General features: G+C 40.7%; 1 protein-coding gene across 24 annotated transcripts in view; it reads left to right on the forward strand.

The window, feature by feature from the left end:
• SH3D19 (SH3 domain containing 19) overlaps positions 1 to 14,357 on the forward strand; it is a 183,486-nt gene that overhangs the window by 64,630 nt on the left and 104,499 nt on the right. For 22 of the 24 annotated variants that reach the window (XR_016393379.1, XR_016393377.1, XR_016393381.1 and 19 more), the window contains exon 2: positions 10,022 to 10,061. Coding sequence is in view for 12 of the 24 variants with exons in the window: in XM_089912385.1 (XP_089768511.1) it covers positions 10,022 to 10,061 (40 nt within the window). In the remaining 12 variants the exon portion in view is untranslated. Of the gene's footprint in view, positions 1 to 9,858; positions 9,940 to 10,021; positions 10,062 to 14,357 lie in introns of all 24 variants that reach the window. The other 2 variants (XR_016393383.1, XR_016393384.1) reach the window with 1 other exon arrangement.

Consider the following 14,357-nt stretch of genomic DNA (forward strand, 5'->3'; position numbering starts at 1 on the left):
GAGTTAAAGGGAAAGGAGCAGTAAGAATGGACCTTTAGGGCTTCCCTGGTGGCGCAGTGGTTGAGAGTCCGCCTGCCGATGCAGGGGACACGGGTTTGTGCCCCAGTCTGGGAAGATCCCACGTGCCGCGGAGCGGCTGGGCCCGTGAGCCATGGCCGCTGAGCCTGCGCGTCTGGAGCCTGTGCTCCGCAACGGGAGAGGCCGCAACAGTGAGAGACCCGTGTACCGCAAAAAAAAAAAAAAAGAATGGACCTTTAAGGGGGAAAAGAAAATCTTTATTTTTACCCTAACAGCTGAAAAGGCAACCTGTGGTTAGAGATGTTACCTATCCTTTGACACCTGAAATAACACATTTTAATCTTTGTTTTCTGGGTTCTTATAGAAGAAATCCATAGAATCCTAAAATACAGAGGCAGATTTCAGTAATTTCGTAAACAGATAAAATATCTATATTTAGTCTATTTAGTTTCTGTCCTTATATCACTCATTCATCCTTGAGTCTCAGAAAATGACTGTGAGGGCTTAACACCTTCAGGATGAACTCGGATTGGGAAAAGACTTCAAGGGGTGGGAGGGGTGGTGATCCTTGTTTGGCACAGTTTTTCATCCTGAAGGAACTACCTGTGTCTGCCTTTTAGTTCTCTTTCTCCCTTCTGCTGCTTACTTTCGGGGCTTATTTATCACTTCTGTCAGAGGCTGCAGTGGGAAACTGAAAAAAAAGTGAAAATCATATGTATTAATTTTTCGTAGTAGCCCTTGGTTCAAAAGAAGGGGAAGGGAAAGAGGCTGGAGCCGTTGGGTAAAGGAAGATTTTGGAAATTATTTATTAGTGCATTCCTGTCCTCTTCACCACTAATAAGCAAGAAAAAAATCCTACAGAATTTCAAAATCCATATTGGACAAAGGATGATTAACCTTTTAGATAATTCTACTCACAATATTATGAACTCTATGAATATTCTGTATCCCTCCTATTATCATCATAATAGTAAACATTTATTGAGCATTTATCATGGTCAGCCACCATGCTATCCTTTTTATGCATCTCTTCATTTAATCCTTGTTCAGCTTGATAAGATGAGTACTACTATGACATGTCCCCCTTTTACGTGTGGATGCTGAGGCTTACAAAGGCTAACTATCTTGCTAAGGTCATTCAGGTAGTATACAAACAGTGGAGCAAGAACTCAACACAAGGCCTGTCTGACCTAGAGTTCCTGCCCTTAACCTCTATCTAGGTTGTCATCCTGAAATAGCAACTGATTTCCCATTATGGGTATGACCCGGTAGTCGAGACCTGGAAGCACTACATGCACAAACCTTCTTTGTGGAACCTGTAATTCTAAAATGCACAAATTAACCCAAACAATGCAAAATTAAAGATAAATAAGTGACGGGATTAAAGGAAGGACGCATTTAATATAATCTTCAAAGATCAGGGTTTAACCCGATCGGGTTGGGGGATTTGTTCATCGTTAGTTCCTTCTCCTTTTTGCGTTTGGGTACCGTGTCTGGCCCTACATCAGCTGGAGTTGAGTTAATTAGAGAAGTGCCATCTACATGTCAGGGGTGGCACTGGACGTGGAGATGCAAATACTAGCTCTGTAAAGGGGCCTTGGGTTCCCAGGGGAGTGGATGGTGATAATTAAATAACATTGTTCATGCTAAGGTACCAGATATCAAGTCTGATTTTGTACGAAATGTTTCCTCTTCAAATTAGTTTGGGAAATGCTAGTTAAAGTTGAACAGACTTTTTTAATTGTAATATTTCTTAGAGCCTTTAAGATACTAATATGCTTTGTGACTACCCCAGAGGTTTTTAGAATTTGGGAAACACTGAAAGCAATCCCTGTTATTGGGTCACTTTCTCAGGTTACCTTTCTTGTAGCATACCTTATTCCAGGTAAAATTTATGCCTCCTTTAGAAAAACCCTTAGGAGTGGCCTAATATTTTGAATATGGGTCTAATATTTTTAACTTGGCAGTTGGGGGAATAGAGATTTTTTTTTAACTAAAAGTTCTTTTTATCCCATCTTAAATCACAAGTTTCACTTGCTGAAAAAAGTGAGATTTTGTAACAAGAAGAGTTACAAAAGGGGCTTCCCTGGTGGCACAGTGGTTAAGAATCCGCCTGCCAATGCAGGGGACATGGGTTCAAGCCCTGGTCCAGGATGATCCCACATGCCACGGAGCAGCTAAGCCTGTGCGCCACAACGACTGAGCCTGCGCTCTAAAGCTTGTGAGCCACAACTACTGAGCCCACGTGCCACAACTAGTGAAGCCCGTGAGCCTAGAGCCTATGCTCCGCAACAAAGAGTAGCCCCCGCTCACCACAACTAGAGAAAGCCCGTACACAGCAACAAAGACCCAATGCAGCCAAAAATAAATAAAATATATCAATTTATTTAAAAAAAGAGTTACAAAAGTAATTATTAAGAGACTCACTAGGGAGCTTGAGGTTGGAGCAGCAGGGAGTATTGAGGACACCTTGCTGCGAAGCCTGCTTCCATCTACTCCCCTCATCACCTTGCCTACCAGGACCTGAGTGGCCCTGATGGAATGCCCATCTTCCAGAAGTCTCTACTGAATTCACTTTGAGGTGAACATGGGCAGTGTAGATGGTGGCTCTGATGTTTCATCTGTGAAACTAACATAAAAACCTCAAATCATATAAAGCCTCTTTCAGTAGTGAGTTGCACTCAACAATCAAAATGATTCAGTTGAACTATTTAAGGAAGAATTATTAAAAAGAAGTAGCAGCCTGTTATCAAATAGCTGATTCTTCTTCCAGTTCAAATGTGCTATGTAGTTGTTTTTTTTTTTTCTCCTGTGTGTAGTTTGGTTTGGTGAGAGCTACTTTGAGACAGAAGAATAGACCAAATGTGGATTGTTTTAGGGCAGAGGTGATCCTTAAATCACTAGAGTGTTTATAAAACGTAAAAGTGTTTGGGAATTCTTAGGAAGGCACATTTTTCAGCAATATCAGATATATCAGTGAACCAACCACAGCCTAAAGAATGCAGCGCAGGAAAGGAGAGGGCTTGGGAGGGCATTGGGTATTACCATTATCAACAAACGTTTACAGGGGGCAGTCTGAAGCAGAGTCTAAGATAGAGTTCTGCGTTCATCAGACACACTGATAGGATAAGGGGGTAGACAGATGCCTAAAACTAAATAATAATACAGTATTATTTAGTATTGCTAAATGTCAAGTGAATGGTATAGATAGTACGAGAGTTCAGGTAGGATGTGGTAGGCAGAATAATGCTCTCCCCTCAGAGATGTCATGTCCTAATCCCTTGGCACTTGTGATCATGTTGTATTGCGTGGCAAAGAGGAATTAAGGTTCCTCATCAACTGATCTTGATGTAACATTATCTTGGATTATCCTGGCAGCCCCAATGTAATCAATAATAAGCCTTCTCCACAGTGGAAGAGGGAGTCGTAAGAAGAGGTCAGGGTCAGAGATTTAAAGATGCTACATTGTTGGAGGAAGGGGCCACAAGCCCAGGAGTGCGGGTGACCTCAAGAAGTTGGAAAAGACAAGGAAACTGATTCTTCCCTAGGACCTCCAAAAGGAATATAGCCATGCACACACCTTGATTTTAGCCTTGTAAGACCTATTTTGACTTCTCACCTCTAGAACTGTAAGATAATACATCTTCGTTGTTTTAAGCCACAAAGGTTAAGGTGATTTGTTACAGCAGCAACAGGAAACTAATACAAGGGTGCTGAAGAGGAAGAAGAGTCAGGGGCAATTTCATGAAGAAGGTGGTTCTTGAGCCAGGCATGAAGGATAATAAGAATAGTCATAACAGGGGAGTTCCCTAGTGGCCTAGTGGTTAGGATTCTGGGCTGTGGCCTGGGTTCAATCCCTGGTCAGGGAACCAGACCCTGCAATCTGTGCGGCATGCCAGAAAAGAAAAAAGAATAGTCGTGGCAGAATTCGAGTTGTAAAACGTATGTTCCAGGTACTGCGCTAAGCTCTTTATACAGTTTAATTCATTTATCCTCACAAAAACTCTACAAAGGTAGTATTCTTCCCCATTTTATAGATAAGAAAACTGAGGTGTAGAGAGGTTAAGTAACTTGTGCAATCACTACTCTGCAGTACTAGTCACTCCACCTAGTTAATAGCTGGCCTTTTAATGCCAGATGGCAGCTGACATTTATTACTATGCACAGGCAAAGTTCTAAGGATGTCACTGTCATTACCTCATGGAGTCTTCTCAGGGTCTGGGGCACATAGTAATTTGTAATTTTCCTGAGGCATGGACTTATCTGGCCAGCAATACAGCTGTATTGGAGGGGAAGAGACAGGAACCAGAAAATTCGATCAAGACACAACCATTCATACAAGTGCTGATCAGAACCTAAAATGCAGGTAAAGGCAGCAGGCATGGGAAGGAGAAAACAAGATTCCAGAGACAGTCTGCTTCTTTGTTGAAACATAACTTCCACATGGAAAAAACTTCCCTTCCCTCTCTAATTTCTCTCCCCCTGTGATTTTAGCCTGCTGCATTTGAACGAGGTGAGGCGCTTTATAATTAGAATTAATGAAAGGCGTCAGTTTTGGCAGTGATGTAGACCAGATGTTTCTACTTATCCACAGAAGCATGGGCAGTGCTCATGTAAATACATCTCACTTCTCTCATGCAACGGTCACTCACAGATGTTGTCTTTCATTCCTTGGACCAAGAGAGTAGTAACTTTTTTGCTTAAGTTCAACAACAACAGATACATATGTATTGAAAACCTACCATTTAAAAGAGCAATATACTAGGCACTGTGGGAGTCTCAAAAGTGGCTAAAAATCAGTCTGGAAACACACCTGAATGAGGGTGGTGAAATGGAATTAGAAAGAGGAGGTGAGGGACTTCCCTGGTGGCACAGTGGTTGAGAAGCCTGCCAGTGCAGGGGACACAGGTTCGAGCCCTGGTCCAGGAAGATTCTGCATGCCGCTGAGCAACTAAGCCCGCGAGCCACAACTACTGAGCCTGCATGCCACAACTACTGAGCCCATGTGCCGCAACTACTGAAGCCCGCACACTCTAGGGCCTGTGTGCCGCAACTACTGAGCCTGTGTGCCACAACTACTGAAGCCCGTGCGCCCTAGAGCCCATGTGCCACAACTACTGAGCCCACGTGCCACAACTACTGAAGCCTGCACACTCTAGGGCCCATGTGCCACAAATACTGAGCCTGTGTGCCACAACTACTGAAGCCCACACACTTTAGGGCCCGTGTGCCGCAACTACTGAAGACCCTGTGCCTAGGGCCTGTGCTCCACAACAAGAGAGGCCACCGCAATGAGAGACCTGCACGCTGGAACGAAGAGTAGCCCCTGCTCGCCACAACTAGAGAAACTACAAGCGCAGCAACAAGGACCCAACACAGCCAAAAAAAAAAAAAAAGAAGAAGAAAAAAGAGGAAGTGAATAGGTATTAGCTGGTGTCAGTAATTTCTAGAACGAATGCTGGATTTTTTTCAAGTAGACGTATTTGCCATTTTCTCAGCCTACATATAAGAACCATTTAAAGATTTTAGGAAAGCCTCTGAAACTCTCATCTGAGATATATAAAATTCCATTCACGTTCTATTTGAGTAGAACCAGTTTTGCTATCTTTTAAAGAGTCATTAAAGTAGGATTTGTGAACCCTGCGTAGATACCCTGTCTTCTAATGGAGGGATTCATTGTTTTATTTATTCTGCTTATCATAAGTAAAGAGGCAATAATACCGTAGGTGCAAAGAATTCTTCAGGGCTTCCCTGGTGGCACAGTGGTTGAGAGTCCGCCTGCTGATGCAGGGGACATGGGTTCGTGCCCCGGTCCGGGAAGATCCCACATGCCGCGGAGCGGCTGGGCTCGTGAGCCATGGCCGCTGAGCCTGCACGTCCGGAGCCTGTGCTCTGCAACGGGAGAGGCCACAACAGTGAGAGGCCTGCGTACCGCAAAAAAAAAAAAAAAGAATTCTTCAGAGTGTGTGTATCTTTCAGTTAATACTGACTGGCATTGACCATTTTTTTAAAAAACATAAACTATTCATACGTACTCCCAAGCCGGAGCATGTAAGTAATGCTTTGGAGTCTGATCCAGAATCCCTTCACAGATAATAGCCATTCTAAGGAGACATGTTAGTATTCCAATATGAGGTACAAGACAGATTCCCAGTCTATGTATTTTCATTCCCATGGACTGTCTTCCCACTAATTTCAAAGAATGATTTCGGACCTTTTGTTGCCGACTTGAGCAAGTAGTGTAAGTCCCTACCCAATGGGGTTTGATTTTTCTCTCCAGTTAAAAGTGATCAGAACCAAATCCTCGAAGTCTGAATGTCTTACAGTAGATTCTAATAAGCTCTGAGTTGGCCATTCTTCTTAGTTTTAATCAAAGCAAAAGATGACATTTGCATTTTTGTTATCTTCATTTCAAAGTGTTTGTCGTATTATTAGATTCAGAATCACTCTGAATGATTAGCATCAGTAGAATCTGTCTAGCCATTCCCAAAAAGCTGTCCCTGCCAGAATAAGGGCCTATTTCTACAATGGTGGTATACCACCTAAATATATGAACATTGGAATCATGTATGTCAGATTACTTAGAACCAGGAGTCATCATGGCAGGAAAATTTGGGTAATCTGGACTTCTCACACAGACCCATGGAAACTTCCCAGCACTCTCCTGATTCTTGGTCCCCTTGATGTGCACGTTGCCTCCTTTCCATGTCCTCACAACATTTACGCACATCCAGGCTTCAGCACCCTTTGTACCAGTTCTGCCTACTTTCTGCCTTTGTTCTTCTTGCAGGGTATTCTTCCATTTCCTCAGTTAGCTTTATCAACTAGGAGACGTGGATGAATGGGGACAGGGAATGCAAGGTTTCTCGCTCTCCCTCTCTCTGTCTCTCCATTGGCGTGTGTGTGTGGGGGGGTGTGTGTGACATACACCTACGAAACCAACACACTTTCACACAGCCACCCAGCCATGCTGACCTTCACATTGAGAGTGTACTGCTCATCTTTGAGTGACCTAAAGATCATCACGCTCTACTCGGTGGGCCCCCAGAGTTAGTGCATTATCCACAGCAAATGTGCACCATTTGGCAACTAAATTTTAGAGCTAGGGCATTCTTATCTTTAATAACTCTTTTCTTTGTGGAAATGGTGAGACTTTGGGCTAGTAAGTTATTTGTGTGATTTCTAAGTATATAAAAGTTTGGGAAGCCTTTGCAAGTATATTCTAATTATTTAAAAATTAGAAACTCTGAAAAAAATTGGGGGGAGTGTGCCAAAGAGTATTTAATTTGAAATAAATAGAAACCATATGCTTAAAGCACTGTATGTAGTCAAGATGAAATTTCTATGTTTGCTACAGATCTGTTCTCATTTTTCGTAAGGGGATTTTAATCCAAATGTTTTATTATTGTTGGCAAGATCCAGATCCCAAATCTGCCCTCAGTGCTTTGTTTTGTTCAGTCTTAGCTTTTGGATCAAAATAACCCCTTACTATTTTGCCAGAAATTCAGTGTTACCGCTAATGTATCTCTTGACAATTGCACAATAGCCTCGGCTATCATGAAAATTACTTTGCTTAAAATAAGTATATAAAAATATGTGTAGACACAGAGGTACACAACATACAGACACTACATATTTATATGTTTTCAAGCTAAAGATGACTTATGGCAAAATGTGAAGTACAATTATTTGTATACTTTAAGAAAAAAGATCAAGCCAAGAACATGTATTTTAATTTGTTTTCCATTGCCAAGAGCTAGGGGCTGGGGAATATTGTGAATAATGGATAATTTACCCTTACCCTCAAATTATCAAATATATGGGTCTTAGGAGTAATTGTGTATGCATATTTACATAGAAATGTAACACATGTAACACTAAGAGTGAATTTGGGAGGAAATGTTTAAAATGTCCTCCAACAGATTATCAAGTTATTGTCTCAGATTTTAATTACTTCTCAATAGGGAAGTACAGTGGGGAGATATTTGTATTTTCTTAGAGCAGAAAGTATTAAAGTGACTGTAGAATTTCCTGTTTTAACCAGGAAAGAAGGAGAACCATGAGCCATTCACTTCCTGAATGGCCACATTCCAGCTGTGCAGACTGATCATAACACATCTGCCAATCAGAACAGGCCCTGGAGGGAAGCCCTCAGATGCTGGGTCTTGTTTACATGCATTGTGACTCTGTTTCTCCCCTCCTCCTGTGTGTTGTACGACTAGGAAGATTTGTAGGGGAATTCGCTATTACATGCCTAAAAAAACTGAACGAAACTGGGACCACAGCCACAGCAAATGGTGTTACGGGCAGACTTTTAGCTCATCCTTAGCCACAGGTAAGACTTGTTGCTTTGTTATGAGGATAGCTGATCTACATCTAGTAGATGTGCACTGTATTCCTGACTTTAAATTTTTAGTACTCAACAAGTGAAAAACTCTATTTTTATTTAAGGGAGGGGTAAACCAAGTTAAATTAAAACAAAAGCTTTAAAAGCAGCAGTAGCACTCAATGTGTAGAGAAAGTGGAACCAGAAGCATATTAACCTTGTGCCTTTCGAAGAGCATTATATCTTAACAAACATGTTTTATTGTGATTCTTCCTACTTGTTAGTGTTTCAGAGTACAGTGTCTTCCTGTGTGCCAACTCCTTGGTTTAAAAAGACATTTCTTGTTTATTATGAACCCATTCAGAAAGAATTTATATTTAACTATGTAAATCTGATTCCTTTTCTTCCATAAATCTCTCTAGAAGTTTTAGAGAATGTCTTCGTTGCCTTTATGCTGCTCCATCAGCAGTAAAATTAAGGAAGAAAAAAAAAGAGAATTCTTGTCTAATCTTTGTTTCGCCATTAAATTATATCATGTTAGTGTTAATTCAGAAGATACTTTAGAGAACTGTATTTTGATAACATTGCATAGGATTTTTAAAAGTCATCGTGTAGGATTTAATTGTGGCTTACCCACTGCTTTCTTTCTTTTTTTTTTTTTTTTTGCGGTACGCGGGCCCCTCACTGTCGTGGCCTCTCCCGTTACGGAGCACAGGCTCCGGACGCGCAGGCTCAGCGGCCATGGCTCACGGGCCCAGCCGCTCTGCAGCATGTGGGATCCTCCCGGACCGGGGCACGAACCCATGTCCCCTACATCGGCAGGCGGACTCCCAACCACTGCGCCACCAGGGAAGCCCCTTACCCACTGCTTTCTGTTGTTAGTTTTTTCATAACACTGAGATCTTTTTACTTCATTTATTTATTTTTAAGCATGCACTGAAGAAAAAATAATTACTCAGAGTCAAAAAAAAGACATCCTATGGGTTTTGTGGCTCTTTCTCTTGTATATAATAGTCTTCAGGCTGATTGTGACAACCAAAAAAAGTCTCCAGGCATTGCCAGATGTCCCCTTGGGGAGGAGGAGCAAAGTGGACACTGGTTGAGAACCACTGCCTTGTGGCACATTAGACCTAATTATCTGTGAAACATGGAAATCCAACTTCTGAAAAGTTCTGGGTGGTAGAGAGTTAAGGAAGAGGCTCTACTGGTCTCTGGGTATTTGCAGATGTAGCTGACTGCTCATATTTTCCCCCTCCCCATCCTGTTAGAAGCTTTTGCCAACCATGATTCATGGAATGATTTTTTTGAGCTGAGTAATTTGTGGCTTTTCAGTTTCCTTACTTTCTTTCCTTAGCTAAATTTGTTTTGGTTTTAGCAAAGTGTTTAAAACAGCAAAGATCTTTGAAAATGAAACAATACATGTAATGATATATTTTCTAAGTAGATGATTTTAACAAACTGTAAAACCCTTACACGCCTGTCCTTCTTTGTATCCTTCGTACCTCCTCTGTCAGACAAATCCTTTCAACTCTGAAGAAGAGCCTTACAAGGGGAAGACACAGCAACCTTTGAACAGTCCTTTGTGAAATCTAAGGGTACGGCAGCTGGGATGTAAGAACTTCTTTTCCAGGACGTCTAAAGAGCATTTTAAAATGTAACTGTCTTCTTTCTTTACAGATCGAAACGAACGAAATAAACCAGAGCATCGTTCTTCAAGGTATGAATTTATAGTATTTACTAGTTCTGTATAAAGCCTCTCATTTGGAAAATATTGTTTGGAGGGAGTGCAAGTGTCCCTTTTAGAAATACCGTATACCTGAATCCTCTGTAGCACTCAAGCTTCACAAGGGAAATACTGTTCATTCTCTGAACAAAAATTCTTTATAAAATTATTGACTACCTGGAAGACATATTTTATTTTGAGAATTCCTATCAGTGACAGGTATATCTTTGCAAAAAATTATTTTATCCCTGCTTCTTTCCTTTTGTGGTTTACTTTCCTCCTTGTTCTTTAATTGTTATTTTTATAAATATGTACTGCTTTTTTCCTAATTATAAAACTAACATGGGCTCATTGTAGAAATTTTTAAATTATTTTTTAAAATATAAAGCATTAAAAAAAACAGCATGTCTTTCATCAGCTAGAAATGGCTGGCTACTGCTAAAAATTTGATGTAATTCTTTCTAGATTTTATCAGTATATATATATTCCAGCTGAATTCTTTAAGTTCTTGTTAGATAGTTTCAAATGGCTGGGAAGGTTCTCTTACTTCAGCCTCTTTCTCATGCTGTCTGAGAGTATGTCTCACAAGACCTTCACCAGCACTGAAGGGTATTTTTTTAAATCCTTGTCAAACTTATATGTGGAAAATTGTCTAACTTCCACTCCTAGGCAAGAATGACAGACCTGTATTCGATTTTTTAACCCAGTTCTGTGAAGGATTGTAATTTTTTAAATACTATTTTCACCTTATTCCACATTCCATCACTTTTTCTTTGCATTTTATATTGTAGGAATTGATAAAATGGTAATAATACATTCACTGGCTTGAGTGGCCTGGTAAATCCTGATGCTTTTTCAAGGTATCAAACTCTAGAATGCATTGACCTCAGATGAATAAAAATACAAAATCTATGAAAACTCTATTAGTTAGAACAGCAATACATTTTGCAGAGATTGTCAATCAGAATAAGTTAGTGAGACCTAATCTGGGAGAAAAATGTAAATGAGTATTTGGGATATAAGGCTGATTTTTTTTTTCAGTTGTAATTCACATACATTTAAATTTACTCTTTGCTGTATGATTCTATGCGTTTTGACAAACACATACAGTTATATAACCACAACCACATTCATAGAAATATGTGTAAGAGTGATTTTTTAATACTTAAAAAAATAATAGAAGGGACTTCCCTGGCGGTCCAGTGGTTAAGACTTTGCCTTCCATTGCAGGGGGTGTGGGTTCAATCCCTGGTCGGGGAGCTAAGATTCCCACATGCCTCGCAACCAAAAAACCAAAACATAAGACAGAAGCAATATTGTAACAGATTCAATAAAGACTTTAAAATGTCCAATTCAAAAAATTATTTAAAAAAATAATAGAAAAAAAGACAGGGACTTACTTCCCTGGCGGTCCAGTGGTTAAGACTCTATGCTTCCAATGAAGGGGGTGCGGGTTTGATCCCAGGTCGGGGAAGTAAGATCCCACATGCTTCGCGGCCAAAAAACCAAGATGTAAAACAGAAGCAATATCGTAACAAACTCAATAAAGACTTTAAAAATGGTCTACATCCAAAAAAAATCTTTAAAAAAAAGAAAAAGAGACAATGTAAGAGGACGTTGACAGCGTGCTTGACTGACATAAAGTTGGAAGGGTAAAAAATAATTAGGATTATAAAATCAGGATGCATAAGACCCTTGACATACCAAAAGTTTAACTGAATTAAGCAATGTGTGTTTTCATTGAAACAAATGTAAATCCTTACACCTAAGGCTGAAGGATCAGTGGAGCATGAGGAGATAGGGGAGATCGACCTTAACAATATGTTGGAAAAGATCTGGAGGATTCATAAATTCATCATGAGGGGAGTTCCCTGGTGGCCTAGTGGTTAGGATCCTGGGCTTTCACTGCTGTGGCCCAGGGTCAGTCCCTGGTTGGGGAACCGAGATCCCCCAAAAGCCCCATGGCGGGGCCAACAACATCAACTAAATAAATAAATTCAGTCATCGTGAGTCAAAAATTTCATGTCATTGCCTCCACCTCCCCAGAAATGTCAGCATTGATTTAGTTATGCTGAAAGAACTCTAATGTCCGGTACAAGAAAAGTGGGTAGCTCTAGGCCACACTTTTGATATTGTATCCAATACTGGGTCCACAAGGCCTTAAAAAATTGGCATACGCAGTGGGCTGGCTATGTTGGTATTACTTGGGGAACTTAAGAAAACAGAAACAGAGTCCCATGATCTACTCCAGAGATTCTCATCCAGTAAGTGTGGAGTGAGTGGATCCTGGGAATCTGTGTATTAAAGAAGTCCTCCAGTGATTCTGATGCAGAGCCAGGTTGGGAACCAACCACTGGGATAGAAGACAGCAGCTGAGTTGGGACAGGGACTATGAAAGAGACGAGCTGGGTAGAAATCAAAGCTAAGTTGCAGGAAGACTTGTGTAAGAAATTGGGTGAAGTTAGCCTCGGTTTGGAAGTTTGAGGAGGGGTATGGGACAGAAATAACTGGCTTCCAACACCTGGAGCACTGTATAGAAGAGACTAGCAAAACTGTTCCTCATAAGTGCTGTTCCCTCTAAGAGGAACCAGGAAGCCTCAGAGGAATGGCTAATTCTAGGTCCTGGGAAGGGGAAAGTACAGGTAAGCTTGGACCCCTAGTGACAGAAAGTAGGAAATGCTCAACTAATGGGGTCATGTCAAAAAGGCCTAGGAGGCAGCTTCAAGAGGCTCCCACTGGCCAAATCTGGGACAATTTGAGTAGCAAAAAATTTTTAAACGATAGTGGATTCTAACACACTGGATTTTTAAAAATCCATGTAGAAGAAGAAATAGAATCAGAAAATTATCATTTTATAATTCTCAATGTAATAGTTAATTCAGGTAAAGATCACCAGTGGCTCCTAAAACTTGGGTAAAAAAATTGCTGGAGGAGTAGATATTCATACTCCCATAAGATGATATTTAAGCTTTTAATTATAAAGGGGAAAATGTACCTTTTCAATGAAGAGATCTGGTGATCACATTCTTAATCAAGTGGTCAACTTATATACACATCACCACTAGTGAGACAACCTGACGGTATGTGGCTCCAGCTGATGCTTTAGCAGTGTACACAGATATCACTTATGTAGTAGTGTTCCTGGCCAAAAAAAGGTAATGTTATGAAAAATACAAAAAGGCTAGAAAAATATTCTAGATTAAAAAAGGCTGTGATTTTTTTTAATCTGGAATTTTAAAATCCAGGTTTAAAGAAAAAAAACCAAAAAACACTTTGGGGAATTCCCTGACGGTCCAGTGGTTAGGGCTCCGTGCTTCCACTGCCGAGGGCCTGGGTTCGATCCCTGGTCAGGGAACTAAGATCCCACAAGCCACGCAGTGTGGCCAAGAAAAAAATAAAGAATAAAAATAAAATAAAAGAATAAAAAAACCACTGGGGATAATTAAGAAAATTTAAATACGAATTTTATTTTAGATAATATTTGATTAATATTACTTTGTTTAGGTGTATAGTAGGAAAGCTGTTATGTGGGAGAATGTCCTTATCCTTAGATGTATGCAGACGTATTAGAGGTGATGCAGGCTTATGTTTGCAGCATACCCTCAAATAATTCATGAAGAAAAAAAACAGCAAGAGATAAAACAGTAAATATGGGAAGATATTAATAATTGGTGAACAGATGACAAGTATATATGGGTGTTCATTGTACTGTTTCTTTAACTTTTCTGTAGACTTGAAATTTTCACAATAAAAAGTAGCAGTGGAGGGGAACGGTTCTGTGTGTTCTGTGGCATCCCAGAGGGTAGAATATGCGTCTGTGGGTGGAACCTTGAGGGGGTGGATTTCTGCACAATGCGAGGAAAGATTTCCAGGCGTAGCAGGTCAAGGATGGAATGCGCCATTCTGTAGGGGAACATGTCAAGGAAAAGCTGGACAAACTAGTGCTGGGATAAAATAGGAAAGATTCATGCATGGCTACATCATGATTCTAGATGGCTCCAGCGCTTGCTCATTCAGTAGCAGATAAATATCCAGGCTCAGGATACAACAGAAAACAAGAAAAAGTCTCCAGCTTCGTGGAGCACAAAGCGCCCATTGTTTGGGATTTACATTCCCAGTCTCTCACGTCAGGATCCAAGTCTTCCTAGTTCTGCTTCAGGCAATGCTTGTGGCACTCGGGTCTTCAACCTCTAATTTATACTTTCAGGTTCTCAAGGACTCTGCTGCTGGTCTTGGTAACCCTCCCTACCAATTAGCTTTGTGCCTGGTCCACAATGAGCACTTAATAAA

The sequence above is a fragment of the Delphinapterus leucas genome, chromosome 5 (genome assembly GCF_059928025.1).
Source record: "Delphinapterus leucas isolate spDelLeu-1000000601 "Yukka" chromosome 5, BTC_Dleu_Yukka2, whole genome shotgun sequence".
NCBI classification, from domain to species: domain Eukaryota; kingdom Metazoa; phylum Chordata; class Mammalia; order Artiodactyla; family Monodontidae; genus Delphinapterus; species Delphinapterus leucas.